Source organism: Chaetodon trifascialis, chromosome 12, assembly GCF_039877785.1.
Source record: "Chaetodon trifascialis isolate fChaTrf1 chromosome 12, fChaTrf1.hap1, whole genome shotgun sequence".
Classification (NCBI taxonomy): Eukaryota; Metazoa; Chordata; class Actinopteri; order Chaetodontiformes; family Chaetodontidae; genus Chaetodon; species Chaetodon trifascialis.
This window is the reverse complement of record NC_092067.1, coordinates 3,211,666-3,226,899: the sequence shown is the minus strand read 5'-3', so window position 1 is coordinate 3,226,899 and position 15,234 is coordinate 3,211,666. Positions and strand designations below refer to the sequence as shown.

General features: G+C 42.9%; 1 protein-coding gene across 3 annotated transcripts; it reads left to right on the top strand.

Annotated features, from left to right (window-relative positions):
• Nucleotides 1-598: 598 nt before the first annotated feature.
• Nucleotides 599-12,498, top strand: sf3b1 (splicing factor 3b, subunit 1). 3 transcript variants are annotated; one of them, XM_070976257.1, is made up of 24 exons: nt 599-692; nt 1,307-1,479; nt 1,665-1,766; nt 1,866-1,980; nt 4,512-4,591; nt 4,719-4,904; nt 5,104-5,566; nt 5,826-5,947; nt 6,047-6,244; nt 6,362-6,463; nt 6,887-7,066; nt 7,148-7,234; nt 7,826-8,096; nt 8,442-8,587; nt 8,891-9,037; nt 9,395-9,520; nt 9,652-9,873; nt 9,958-10,140; nt 10,237-10,348; nt 10,494-10,614; nt 10,720-10,851; nt 10,983-11,255; nt 11,498-11,714; nt 11,867-12,498. In XM_070976257.1, the coding sequence occupies exons 1-24, from the start codon at nt 665-667 to the stop codon at nt 12,023-12,025; spliced, it is 3,945 nt and encodes a 1,314-aa protein (XP_070832358.1). In that variant the 5' UTR covers nt 599-664; the 3' UTR covers nt 12,026-12,498. The 3 variants fall into 3 exon arrangements, with proteins under 3 accessions (XP_070832358.1, XP_070832361.1, XP_070832360.1); XM_070976259.1 differs by lacking the exons at nt 599-692; nt 1,307-1,479; nt 1,665-1,766; nt 1,866-1,980 and adding an exon at nt 2,378-4,159; XM_070976260.1 differs by lacking the exons at nt 4,512-4,591; nt 4,719-4,904; nt 5,104-5,566; ... (15 more) ...; nt 11,498-11,714; nt 11,867-12,498 and adding an exon at nt 3,345-3,531.
• Nucleotides 12,499-15,234: the final 2,736 nt, after the last annotated feature.

Sequence of the window (15,234 nt, the reverse complement as noted above, 5' to 3'; positions counted from 1 at the left end):
TGAGAGCTACTGAGAAGGGAAGTTAAATTCGTACGTCAACATACTTTGCCAGTTAAGTTTATTCTGAAATTAATCCTGTATTATTGAGTGTTCTGATGCTTGTTATTGCTCTTGATTTTTGTTCTTTTGCTCTAAATTAAAATTTATCATCAAGTCGGTCTGAGGACTGTGCAAAAGTAGCTCTAATAATAGTTATATCACTTTACTTAGTTGTTGTTGTTGTTGTTGTTGTATTATACTGTATAAATGAACACGTTTGCCACATCAACATATAAAAATGAATAGAATGGTAGAAAGTAGTACATTCACTGAAACACTCTAACTGTAAGTACAGTACACGAGTGTTATCTCATGTGTAAAGAGATAACACTGTGGAAAGAACATTCTGCATAATGAACAGTTTTACGTTTTTGTCGACAATTCGTGATGAGTGCAAGAAACTGACTTAAGAAGACGCCAGACTTTCTATTCTGTGGTATCAATACTTCTGCTGTCACTCAACAGATATTGAGGCAAAACCGACTCCTGATTGGTCAGCTCGTTTTGTCTTTTTGTATAACCATCACCAAGTGAACGTTTGTAAACAGATCTGAGAACAGCTACAAAGAGACGGAAATGTGGATCGACACGCTTCCGCTTTCAGACTCCAACAACCACCACTAAAATGGCGAAGATCGCCAAAACGCACGAAGGTAAATTACTTCCAAATATATAAAATAGATTCTATTTCAGATCACTTTTAACATTATTCTATATCTAGAAGTGTTGTAGTTGAATTTCCCGTGTTTGGTGGATATACTATTATATGAATTCGCTGATATTAAACGTGATAAGCAGCAGGCCCGAGGACAACGTAACGCGGACAGCTCAGATAATGGCGCTGGTTGCTAGCTTTTTAGCTTGCTAGTTAGCTTACGCCACCAGACTTATCGACGTCTCTTAATTAGTTTTTAAGCGTGGGGCTTCAGGGCTTCATTTGCAATTCTCTCTACGTAGTCACCATTTGCTGTTGAAACATCTACATGTTTCCGACATGACTTATTAATTTAGTAAGACCTTCATTGAACACCGCTCGATCACACGTTGCACATACGCACAGTGCTATGTTTAGCTAGTAGTGTTCCTAAGCCGTCATGCTGTCCGTTAAGCACTATCGCCTCTGTATCTTGTAAGTAGCCTTAGGTAATGTTGCTTGCTGTTTTGTTTTGTTTTGTTTTCTTTGTTTTTTCCACTGGAAATCAGATGCGCTGGGAATTGCTGTTCTTCAGTTTTTCATTCTCTCGTGTTTGTTTCTCTTTCTCCGTAGATATCGAGGCCCAGATCCTGGAGATCCAGGGGATGAAGGCCACCCTGCTGGAGGAGGGAGAGCAGGGAGTGGGCCTTGACTCCACTGGCTTTTATGACCAGGAAATCTATGGAGGCAACGACAGTCGCTTCGCTGGATATGTCACCTCCATTGCTGCCAATGAACAGGAAGATGTAAGTATCTTCCAAACCAGGCCATAGATCCATGCAGGTAGTTGCAGATCCTCCTTTCATTCTGTTACAATTTCTCAATGTTTTGGAGCTTGACTGCTCCATTTTTCCTGTTGCATACGAGCTACAAGAGTCTTGCCATTTTTGGCAAGACTTGACTAGACTCCCGTATACCTTTCTCTCCTCAGGATGATGAAGACGATTCATCAACAAGCTTGTTGGGACAAAAGAAGCCAGGGTACCACGCTCCAGTGGCAATACTCAACGCCATTCCTCAGTCAGACGAGCAAGTATGTGGTAGTTTTTAACAAATATCAGTTTTCACTGTATGAGAGGCCTTTTTGTTTTTGAAATGCACTTACACTCTGAACCCTGTCTTCTCTCTGCAGTATGACCCATTTGCCGAGCATCGTCCTCAGAAGATTGCAGAGCGGGAAGATGAATACAAAGCCAGGCGCAGACAGATGATCATCTCACCCGAACGTCTTGACCCTTTTGCAGATGGTAAATTTTGCTATTTTTTGTCTTCATTACACCTTTCCCATTTCCTCCCCTTTTCACGGTTCACTTTTTTGTGACTGCCATGACTACCAATGGTTTCACACCCATAGTTTTGCTGTGTAACCCTTCGACCACAATGCAATAGCTTGCTTCCCAGACTTGATACCTTCTCTGTGGTCAATCCTTTGTGGTGTAAGAACATTTTGTGTCATTGTACATTTTCTTAATACGTGATCTGCATTTGTATCCAGCTTTGCAACACATGTCAGTGTGGGCTCGTAGTTTGTCTTCAGTATTTTGGTTTGGAAAAAGTATTGCCATGATTTTAATGCGCAGAACAAATTTTTCTTCCTCGTATGTGCTTTAAAATAAAGTTAAACCCATTGTAGGGTTACCATGCCTTTCATTGGGGAGGTGGTTAGGTGTTGAATGGTCAGAAGGGTAATTCACCTAACAAACATGGGTCGCAGATGGGTTGTGTGTGAGTCGAAGGGTTAACAATCCCATATGAGCGTCAGATCTAGATTATATTGGGAAAGTGCAGTGCCTTCATGTCATAGAATACACGGACGAGAAGTGTTAGTTTGATGGTTATCTATGGTGTAATTCACCTGCCAGTGAACTGTGCTATGCCATGCCATGACAAACAATAATGTGCTTGTTTATAGACAGAGCTTTAGTTCTCAGGCAGGCAGTGGAGAGAAAATATATTGGGTCACTTATTGGGTGTAGTCAACCCGAAGTTAAAATCAGGGTTATATAAGAACATTCAGGTTGTAAGCTGAATTTGGCAGTCAGATTTAATTTGTCTTCACAATCTCTCAGTAATGGTAACTCACCTCTTGGCTTGTCCAGCTTGATGGATCTGAAGTTCCTCTCTCAAGTTAGTTATAACCTACTGTTAGTTTTTCCAGATCTGAGGATCATAATTTCTAGGTTTATTGAGGTTGAGTTGATGTAGCTTATCATGAATTAACCTTTTTTTTTTTTTTTTTTTTTCCCCCTAAATTTGAAACTTCAGAACAGTTCCTGGTTATGGGGTTGTAAGTGCAGAAACATGCAAGAGCTTGAGTATTTTGTGTAAAACCACAAACTATTATAAGCCAACTAGTTTATCTCTCTTTGCATTTTTATTGCATCTTCACCTCCCCTGACAACATGAGCTTAAATAGCCTGAACGTTTCAGGTTTGGTCTAGGAATGGGTTATCTGAAGCCTGCATGTAGAGAGAGTTCTTTGTACAAAGTTGTTGTGTAAATATATTTTTATTTTACAACTCTCTCTGTAAAATAGAAATATGTTATCAAGAAAATTGTGTACCACAATACCACAGGCCCATACTAACTGTCCTTAATTTCTCTCCTACAGCAGTACTGCTTTGCCAGTCCTGTACTGCACTCTGTTAAGGGTGCAGCAACTCATCCTGTGTAGGTTATGGGGAACACAGAGAACTATACACTTGTCAGTTTGGTCAGGGTCCACTGGCTGCTTTTTTGGGGCCTTTGAGGGGAATCAGATGCAGCCCAGCTACAACAAACCCCAACCCCCAAGCGCCCTTAAGTTTTTTTTTTTTGTTTTTTTTTTGTTTTTTTTTTAATCAGCCTTATGAAGTTCCAACAAATTTAGATAAAATTCTCAGAGCATCCACAATGGAAAATTCCTGCCCAAATATTTGACTTCATAATATTACCTTATTTTATAAGTGACCTTTGTCCTGAAAGGGAAGGCAAGAGCTAAATGTATGTTTGAATTTTAAGCAGTGCCGTTATGAGTCCATGTGGCTCCAGCATGTCGTATTATTATATATCCTACAGTTGGGCTGGATTTCTCTTTCAATTTTTTGCCTCATTTTTCCATTTGAATGTCAAAGTAGATACTCATATTTTTATACTATAGTAATGTAATTCCTAGTTGTAGCGTCAAAGTCTTGACTTCATGCTAGTATAAATAATTGGGAATCTGCACCACATGATCTCATGAATTTTTTTTTTTAGTTTTGTGGTTACACCCCAAGAAGATACTTTGTTTTTTGAGTGCCATAAATCAATGCAACACAGGTGGTATACTGTTGTGTGTGAGTTCAAACCCTTTTCCAAAGTGTTACTAATGGTAAAGAGAAATTTTCTAGGCTTCTTTTCTGCCGGTTGAAGTCTGACTGCAGAAGGACCCTTGGCACTGAAAGTGTACGTATTCTGAAGAGCACAGCCCAGGACCCCTGCATCAGTGATGGCTAAAACTTCTTAATCCACTTAAGAAAACACCACAACCTCAGCTCTTCTCTCTATGTATCTGCTTGTTTTTCATTAGAATGCTATGACTGTATGTAAGAGAGACCAATGCATATTTGTTTGTAATTTGATAGGACTTTGTTCTGTGAATCAGCTGTTTATAAAAGCAGGAATGTAAATTAATCTGTTGGTAAAGAGAGTCAGGGTTAGCTGGCTGTGTTTGTGTTTGCTGTGTTTGGAATAACTTGGGTCCCTAGAGTGGAAACTAATGAGTGTCCTGTGTTCTTGTTCGTGCTCTTTCGCGCAGGGGGCAAAACGCCGGACCCCAAGCTGCAAGTCAGATCATACGTGGACGTCATGTTGGAGCAGAACCTGTCCAAAGAGGAGGTAAATGGTGACCCATTATTGACTGTAAACTATTTCAGATAATGGTGTCAGATGTTAATTCTTTGTAGAGTCCTGTGCTTTGTTGACATACAGCTTATCCTGCATGTTCACCCTTTTTTGCATGTAGAGAGAGATTCGTCAGCAGCTGGCAGAGAAGGCCAAGTCAGGGGACCTAAAAGCTGTCAATGGGTCTGCAGCCTCCCAAGCTGCCACAAAACGTAAGCGTCGCTGGGACCAGACAGCTGACCAAACCCCCTCTAATGCTACACCCAAAAAGATGTCCAGCTGGGACCAGGCTGACTCTTCTGCTGAGGTGAGCCACACAAGCGTCAGCCTCTTACTGCCTGATGCATAACTTGAGTGCTAAACAGTGGGTACAAATTTTATGGCCAATTCCCCATAAGTACTCAGAATCATGTAAATTGGTAATTTCAGAGAATCCAGTAATGCAGGGCTCAGTGTCTCACTGATGTTTTGAATCGCCTAATTTCTTTGTCTCTTGTCCCTTGTAGACTCCAGGACACACCCCTGCACACACACCTTCAAACAGCCGATGGGATGAAACACCTGGCCGCCCTAAAGGCAGTGAGACCCCAGGGGCCACTCCCAGCACCCGCATGTGGGATCCCACTCCCAGTCACACACCTGCGGGCGCTGCCACCCCTGGCAGGGACACCCCTGGCCACGCCACGCCTGGCCACGGTGGAGCCACAGGAAGTGTACGCAAGAACCGCTGGGACGAAACCCCAAAGACAGAAAGAGAGACCCCAGGACATGGGAGTGGCTGGGCTGAAACACCACGCACAGACAGAGGAGATGAGTCGGTGGGTGAAACTCCAACTCCAGGGGCCAGTAAGAGGAAGTCTCGGTGGGATGAAACTCCTGCCAGTCAGATGGGGTCCTCAACACCACTCCTTACGCCAGGAAAAACTCCCATAGGAACACCAGCTATGAACATGGCTACCCCAACACCAGGTGAATACGCCTCCACTTTCTGTGGCATTATGTGTTACTCCTGTCATTTCTGTTCTGCTCCTTTTTATTTCCTGTACTTGATGACATATAGCTTTTAGTATCAAACTTTCTCGGGCTCTGCACTCTCAATTTGTATTCGGGGCAGCTTAGGAAAGATATCCAGAAAACCATATATTAGTCACATTAGTCACATGGATCCTCAAGCCCCTGGATGGTTTTGCTGTCTTTTTAAATCAGTTTGCTCTTCTGTTTTCTTCAGGCCACCTGATGAGCATGACTCCAGAGCAGCTGCAGGCATGGAGGTGGGAGAGGGAAATTGATGAGAGGAACCGGCCTCTCACAGACGAAGAGCTTGATGCTATGTTCCCAGAGGGATACAAGGTCCATTCCCTTATGTTGCATTTAATTCTCTGACAAAAGCATGAGTAAACACTATGATAAAGTATTCACAGTACTGACAGTTTATTTTCTTCACCACAGGTGTTGCCTCCACCAGCAGGCTATGTCCCGATCCGTACGCCAGCCCGTAAGCTCTCAGCCACTCCCACCCCTATTGGAGGCATGACAGGCTTCCACATGCAGGCAGAGGACCGCACCACAAAACAGATGAATGATCAGCCCTCAGGAAACCTCCCCTTTCTCAAACCCGATGACATCCAGTATTTTGACAAACTGCTGGTGAGCATTAAATTTGCTTACAACATACATAAAACACTGTAAAATCAACAGCTCTGTGTTTGCCTGATGTGAAGTTTAGCATATGTGTTGATGGCTAGCTCTGTATATGTGTGTTAGGTGGAGGTGGATGAGTCCACTCTGAGTCCAGAGGAGCAGAAAGAAAGGAAGATCATGAAGCTGCTACTGAAGATCAAAAATGGAACACCACCAATGAGGAAGGTTGGTCGCTGTTATTTCCCTACGTTGAACCCTCATATGACTTTCAATATCCTCTTAAAAGCATCTCTCTTGTCCCAGAATTTCCCATTCCCCTGGAGCTCCTCCAGCCAATTTCACCTCATGTCATAAATCTGCAAAGGAGGCTTGTAATAGCATAAAACACAAAAACATTCATTTGTTCAAATTGCAAGATCAACACCCAGCACTAAGCCTGCGTGTGGCTACAGTGTGAATACTTGCTTGCTAAAGAATCTTCTCTCTGGGGAACTGCTGCTTTCAGTAGAGGTCATAGTGTAGATGATCACGATCTGCTGGGGGCAGTGGACAGAAATCATAAGCTCTATTGAGAACTGAAGGCTGTCTCAATCAGCATGATTTCAACCATTGTCTTACTGACTGATTATCTCCCTTCCCTTGTCCCAGGCTGCTCTGCGTCAGATCACAGATAAGGCTCGTGAATTTGGAGCAGGCCCCCTGTTCAACCAGATCCTGCCATTACTCATGTCGCCCACCCTGGAGGACCAGGAGCGTCACCTGCTGGTTAAAGTGATTGACCGCATTCTCTACAAACTGGATGACCTGGTTCGACCATACGTACACAAGGTAGGCTGAGTGTGAGAGATTTGTGCTTATTTTACAGGACTGTGATTTTAGGAACTAATTTGCTGTCCTGTTTGTGTCCAGATCCTGGTGGTGATTGAGCCCCTACTGATTGATGAGGACTACTATGCCAGAGTAGAAGGCAGAGAAATCATCTCCAACTTGGCAAAGGTACTGTGCAGCGTTAGAGAAAAATGCTCTGCTTCGTGCGAACCATTCTCGCCTGTTCAACCAGTCCATGGTCAGATCAGGGCTAGTCGTTCGCTAGATTAATGCCAACATGAGACATAGCAGACTGGACATTTGTGCCTTGTTTGTTCTCAACCTGCACCCGTTGGTTACAACCAGATATCCCATTGACAGAATTTAGATTTTTCATTGCTTTCATAGATATTAATCATTAATAACTTCAATAATAACTTTATTTATATAGCACCTTTTAAAAACAAAACACACACTGTTATGATTATAAACCATACAGATATGCCTGTATGAAGACCAAATTAATTATATGAATTATATGAATTCATTCTCAATATATGCAACCTTGTTTACACAAATAGTTAGTAATGTCAGTGCCAATTGTTTATTGGTGCACCTGAACCAGGTTGAACAGTATACTATGAATATATAATCATAGTAATTAACTTATCTTACTTTGAATAAAAACCACATTGTATCTCAGTGTTTTGTGGCTTGTGATGACTAAGCATCTGACAGTGGCTCAGATATATGACATTTGTCTCTTCTGGTCGGTCCCAGGCTGCTGGTTTGGCTACGATGATCTCCACAATGCGACCTGATATTGACAACATGGATGAGTATGTGAGAAACACCACAGCCCGAGCCTTTGCCGTGGTGGCCTCTGCTCTTGGTATTCCCTCTCTCCTGCCCTTCCTCAAAGCTGTGTGTAAAAGCAAGAAGTCCTGGCAGGCCCGACACACAGGCATCAAGATCGTGCAGCAGATCGCCATCCTGATGGGCTGTGCCATTCTGCCCCACCTTCGCAGCTTGGTGGAGATTATCGAACACGGTCAGTCAAGATCTTTGCAGGTCCATGTAGACTTGAATTGTTAATTATTCTTAAATCGCAGCCTTTTATAGTACCAGTACTAGTGCCATTATTGTCCAGTAAAGTATATCATTTAGTTTCACATGCAGAGACCGTTTCAGTTGGTTGTAGACTTAATTTTGAGGTCAAATTTGATTGTTCCCCAATGTCTCCCCAGTCACATTGGTGTACTTTTACACTTGTGGTGGTGTTTCCATTTGTGATACATTCTGTGGCCAGAAGCATTACATTTGTAGTTGTTTGTATGTAGGTCCCATTTTTGTGAACCCATCTCTGACTGTTGGTTTTGTCTGTGTGATGTCACAGGTTTGGTGGATGAGCAGCAGAAGGTGAGGACCATCAGTGCCCTGGCTATAGCTGCCCTTGCTGAAGCTGCTACACCCTATGGTATTGAATCCTTTGACTCAGTCCTCAAGCCGCTGTGGAAGGGTATCAGACAGCACAGAGGCAAGGTAAGAAGTCAGTTTTGAGTGGGGAAAAAAATTACTTGATCAAGTTTTTGGGGAGGAAGAACTGAATATTTATTGCAAGATCAACACCCAGCACTAAGCCTGCACGTGGCTACAGTGTGAATATTTGCTTGCTAAAGAATCTTCTCTTTGAGGAACTGCTGCGTTCAGTAGAGGTCAGATGAAAGACCATTAATACTCTGCTGAGAGCGTCAGACAAATACTTTTGTACATATTGTTAAGGTCTCCAAGCCACAAACTGTGAGCTAAGTTTGAATTTATGTTTCTCTTGACCTTTGTCACCAGGGTCTGGCTGCTTTCCTCAAAGCTATTGGCTACCTGATCCCACTGATGGATGCTGAGTATGCAAACTACTATACCAGAGAAGTGATGCTGATTCTCATCAGAGAGTTCCAGTCCCCTGATGAGGAGATGAAAAAGATTGTGCTGAAGGTGAGAAATAGGAAGAATAACTTAATTCTGGTGGATGCTCTCTGAATGTTAGGTGGTCAACTTCTGTACTTAAAATCATGCTTCCATAATAAACCTTAGCTATAGCTATCCCTGCGATTCATTCTCGCCTGTTCAACCACTCAGTGGTTTCATCAGGGCTAGTATTTCGCTACATGAACACCAACATGAGAATTAGCAGAGCTGACAGGTGTCCTCTCTGTTCTCACCCTGCACCCGTTGGTTACATTTACAAATGCCGTTCTTTGTCTGAACTCTGATCTGATAGAGCTGAAACCTTGTTGATGGCCTCGCTCACAAGTTTCTGTCTCTGACCTGCACAAATGTTTTGTCTCATAGGTGGTGAAACAGTGTTGTGGTACTGATGGTGTGGAAGCCAACTACATTAAAACGGAGATCCTGCCCCCCTTCTTCAAGCACTTCTGGCAACACAGGATGGCTCTGGACAGACGAAACTATAGACAGGTTAGCAAACACACACAAGTTCACGGTCAACTCAAAAATATTATTTCCAGGACACTAAATTGGCTGGACTACACACTGCAACTTGCTGAACACACCCCTTACGTTCCTGAACTGTCTTTCTCCCCTAACAGTTGGTGGACACCACAGTGGAGTTGGCCAACAAAGTGGGAGCAGCAGAGATCATTTCCCGCATCGTTGATGACCTGAAAGATGAGGCAGAGCAGTACAGGAAGATGGTGATGGAGACCATCGAAAAAATTATGGGCAACCTGGGTGCAGCTGACATCGACCACAAGCTGGAGGAGCAGCTGATTGATGGTATCCTGTATGCCTTCCAGGAACAGACAACAGAGGTGAGACAGATGACTCAGGAAGAAAATGCTTTAATAAAAATGTTTTTGCTTTATTGATTTTAATACCCTCTTCTTTTTGTCCAGGACTCTGTGATGCTTAATGGTTTTGGCACAGTGGTGAATGCTCTGGGGAAGCGTGTGAAACCCTACCTGCCTCAGATCTGTGGTACAGTACTGTGGCGTCTGAACAACAAGTCAGCCAAAGTCCGTCAGCAGGCTGCCGACCTGATCTCCCGTACAGCTGTGGTCATGAAGACTTGCCAGGAGGTACGCTATGAAGACATGTAGACACACAGATGCAAAGACCCAAACACATAACTTGTTTTAGAAAATAATTCATGTTCTCCTTGTACATCACTGCAGGAAAAACTGATGGGTCACTTGGGTGTGGTGCTGTATGAGTACCTTGGAGAGGAGTATCCGGAGGTGCTGGGAAGTATCCTGGGAGCACTCAAGGCCATTGTTAATGTTATTGGTACGCGTCCTACATCACCTCAATCAACAATCATAACATTTTGAATGATTAGATAGTTGTTTTGTTTGTTTTGCTTGCTGATCATTCAGATTTCAAGATTTAGAAACATCTGGATAGCTATTGGATCATGTTCCTTTCACTGCAGGTATGCACAAGATGACCCCACCAATCAAAGACTTGCTTCCTCGTTTGACTCCCATCCTGAAGAACAGACATGAGAAAGTGCAGGAGAACTGTATTGATCTGGTGGGCAGGATTGCTGACAGGTCAGTTGAATAAAAGCTGAAAATTGCTGTGATATGGGTCTGATTGTGTTTGTCAGACCCCAGAGCAGCAAAGGGCCTTATTCTAACTCTTTGTGTATATTTTAGGGGCGCTGAATATGTGTCGGCCCGCGAGTGGATGAGGATTTGTTTTGAACTGCTGGAGCTGCTCAAGGCTCACAAAAAAGCCATCCGCAGAGCAACTGTCAACACATTTGGTTATATTGCCAAAGCCATTGGGTGAGTGCTGTCTGTCAAATCAAGAAGAAGAAAAAAATTGAAATTTGAAGTATTGACCACATAAATCAAACTATTTCCTGTTCGTCTACAAATGTCTTTAACAAGTACATGGTCTCCTTCCTTCTTCTCAGCCCCCATGATGTCTTGGCCACTCTGCTCAATAACCTGAAGGTTCAGGAGCGTCAGAACAGAGTCTGCACGACTGTGGCCATTGCCATCGTTGCTGAAACCTGTTCACCATTCACAGTGCTCCCTGCGCTCATGAACGAATACCGCGTGCCTGAGCTCAATGTGCAGAACGGTGTTCTGAAGTCCCTCTCCTTCCTGTTCGAGTACATTGGAGAGATGGGCAAAGACTACATCTATGCTGTCACACCACTGCTGGAGGACGCGCTCATGGACAGGTGAATACAACGGCTAGGGTTTCTGTATGCTCACTTCCTTTCAATCTTCCACTGAACACTCTTGACACAGGGACATTGCAAAAACATGGAATTCCTTCCTTCCTTCACACCTTGTTTTTGATGTTGCACTTTTTAGTGATAGTTTATCAATTAAGTAAACGTGCATCTACAAGTTTAGGATTTCCAATGTAGCTATACCAATAACTGTTGAGCACTGACCATGTACTTCTGTCATCCTGCAGAGACTTGGTACACAGACAGACTGCCAGTGCAGTGGTCCAGCACATGTCTCTGGGTGTCTACGGGTTTGGCTGTGAAGACTCCCTTAACCACTTGCTTAACTACGTGTGGCCCAACGTATTTGAGACATCGCCTCACGTAATCCAGGCTGTTATGGGTGCCCTGGAGGGGCTGAGGGTTGCCATCGGGCCGTGCCGCATGCTGCAGTACTGCTTACAGGTAAGACCAGCCAGGACCAGCCCACAGGAATAAACATTGATCAGCTGTTAATAAAGCTCCTCAACTCCGTTGGATTCTTTACTGTATGGTTGAAAGTATCAAAAAGAAAAGGTTGCTGTGATAAGCCTGCATCATTGTGTTTGCATTTCCAGGGTCTGTTCCATCCAGCCAGGAAAGTCAGAGATGTCTACTGGAAGATTTACAACTCCATCTACATTGGCTCACAAGACGCCCTCATCGCCCACTACCCACAAGTCTACAACGACGAGAAGAACATTTACGTCCGCTATGAGCTGGAGTATGTCTTGTAAATACAAATTGATGTCCCCTCTGTTTTTGTCCTCCCTCACTTATCACTCTCCGTTGCTGTTTCGGTCTAGGACTGAGACTGTTTTTATTTAGCAACTGTTGGTCTTTCCAAGGACAAAAAAAATCCCATCACAAGCACATTCAGCCTCCTTTTGATGCCACCTTTTGATCCTGAATTGAAATTGAGCATGAAAGTAGGACAAGTATAAGAAGGAACATTGTAGAGTGTGTATGTATTTTTTTATTTTTTACATTTTTTGATTGTTCCCTGTGAGGAATGGCTGAGGTCAGACGAGCCTTGATTAAAGAATGCAGAGCAGTCGTTATGTTTTAAATATTTGGGTTATGTTGGTGTGTATTGATAGGCCTCTGATTTGGATGCTCCCTATACACACCCTCTCCTCGTTTCACGCCTCTCTTCTTATTAGGTTGTTGCTGTATTTAACCAAATAAAATGTTTGTGTATAAAATTCCATTTCTGATGATCAGTGAGGGTTTTTTTCTTCATGCAGTGAGAACCATGTGCCCAAAATGGACGTCTATACAGATAGATGTAGCTGTGGATAAGTGAATATTCAAAGTGGAATGAAAATCGAAGCCTTTCCTTTTCAACATATGATCCAAAAATGGCAAACATCACCTATGTTAATACAAGCAGCATTGTATGAATAGAGCTAGAGCTGAAATGATCAGTAATAATTACCATTAAAATGTTTTGAAAGCTAATGTTTGACTTCTTATTTCCTAATCAATAATGTCTATGGCATGCCACACAGTTTGTATTGGTATAAACTGACTCTTCAGATTATTATCACTCCGCACTGAGCTTGGTGTTTCCTAGTTGGGCTTGATGAGGTTATAGATGCCTTCTATCAACACTGCATATTGAACACATAATCCATTCTGTGTGAGTCAGCTGAATGAACCTTTCTCCTGCTCTGTACATCTAAGCCATACAGTACAGCATTTTAGACCTCCTCATGTACCTGTTACAGGTTTAAGATTATAGATGGATATTTAGGGTTAACTGGTAATATACTGGAGGATTAAACACAGCACATTCCCTTGTTAATCATCCTGCAGAGACTCAATAAGAGCATGGGTGATGGCTGTCCTAGTGGCCTTGTTTAGAATGAGTTCATTGCTCAAGTCTTATGGCTGAACTAAGTCTGACATAATGGAGGCAGTACAAACTAGTTACAATTGCTTTAGGTTACATACACAGTCTCCTTTTCGAGTTCATGACTTTGCAAGAATTTTCTAAACTCGGCTTCCTCGTGCTTTTTAATCTGTGTGGGAGAATGATTTGTGAAAGAGTGAGCTGATGAAATGGACTGAGAAATGCTGCATCTCCCCTCCGTCTCAATGTCCTTGAGTGTCATACCTCCATTACAGATAATGAATAAACTGCAAATTCATTTGCACTAAAAGGACTCAACCCTGCTACACACATGCATGAAAGCTCATAGAGGCACAATGGAAAAACCTCCCCCACTCTTCCTCCCCTCCATTCACTTGACTGCTGCACAGCCACGCTCCTGTGCTTTGACCCAGATTCCCCTGGCAGACTCTGGGTCTGCTCATCTGAGGAGGAAGGCAGTGAGTGTTTTCTGTGTGTGGCTGAAGCACAGGGATATCCCTCGAAAAGCAGACGCACATATGTGTATGTATGTGCCTGTGTGTTCAGTAGAAAGTTTGCCCTACAGATCTGTATAGTTTGGTTGAGCATTTCCTCACATTTGGTTGAGCAGAGGTTGATGTGTCCCAGCTCACATGTTCCACAGGACTGCCCATGGTAAGGCTGCTGGCTGCTGGCTGCTGGCTGCCATTTGCTCTGAGGCCAATTTAGTGAATGAATGTATTTATCATGGAAACATCATGTGATGCTTGCGGCTGGACTACATGCTAATGTCAGCATGCTAACATGCTCACAAAGAAAATGCTATCATGTTGATGCTATGTAGGTATAACATTTATCATGTTCACCATCTTAGTTTAGCATGTTGGCACAGCATGGCTGAGGCTGCTGGAAATGTTAGTTTTGCGGGTATTTGTTAGGAAAGCAAATACTTTAAAGGAAAAGCTAGATGGAAAAGCAAGATGCATGCATATAACTGTGCCGATCTGTGTGGTAAATGTTGAGATATTTCACAAGATAAGTGAAAACTTTGAGCTGATCTAAAAAAAGTCAAATCATCAGCCAAATCAGTAGAACACATGTGCTGAACTTAGAAAATTCATTCTAGAGTAAAATATTGGACCAGCTGACCCACAGATTGTCATGGCCATCCCCAGAGCCATGCTGCTAGCATGGCTAAAAACACCCTCCACTGGAAGGTTTTGATGTTGTTATCTCCCAGACATGGAACAATAAAAGCCCTCTTCAGTTTCTTTCCCTCATAACCTTTGGAATGCATCTCTGTGAATACTGGGAACCATGAAAAATACATGGTGGTGTGTCTTCTGCTGCTGCTGCTGTGTGTGTGTGTGTGTGTGTGTGTGTGTGTGTGTGTGTGTGTGTGTGTCTGTGTGTGTGTGTAACTTGAAAAGCTACATCCTTTATGATCTGCCTGGGGAGATGACTGTGATTAGAAATGTTCCACAGGGAAACAGTGTGTTCATGCAGTGACACCAGCAGTTCTGTAGGACAGTAAATGATGATGACTGATTTCCAGCTGATGATCAGGGTGGTGCATGCTTGACATGTGTCATCCGTCATCGAGAGTTTCAGTTCAAATCAGTTCTACATTATCAGCTGCATTATTGCACAAGGGTGCTGGAATTGTGCCAAAGTGAATGCAGTTAAGTTCAGGAAATGGACAGGAATGTGGAAAATGCAAAAGACAAACCTGAAACACTTCAGCATACTTTGAAAAATAGCCAGCATTATTGTGGTGGAAGAGGTGTTCAGATAAAGAAGAGCAGCAACAGGCCGTGACAGGTAAAGGTCTTCATTATAAAGAGAGGATGGGCCCGTCAGTCTCACATTACTACACATTACATGTTAGCAGATTTATGTCATTGTGGTTAAGGTGGAGCTAATTTTGAAGCATCTTATATTCATAACAACACATCATATTTTACATGGCCAATGTAAGCAACAATGTAACTGAGACAAAGACTTCAGTGAAGAACACAGACTTTAAAGTAGGTGGTTTATGAAATGTAAAATAACAAGTAGTCCCATCACTAAATCTCCAAATGCATGATG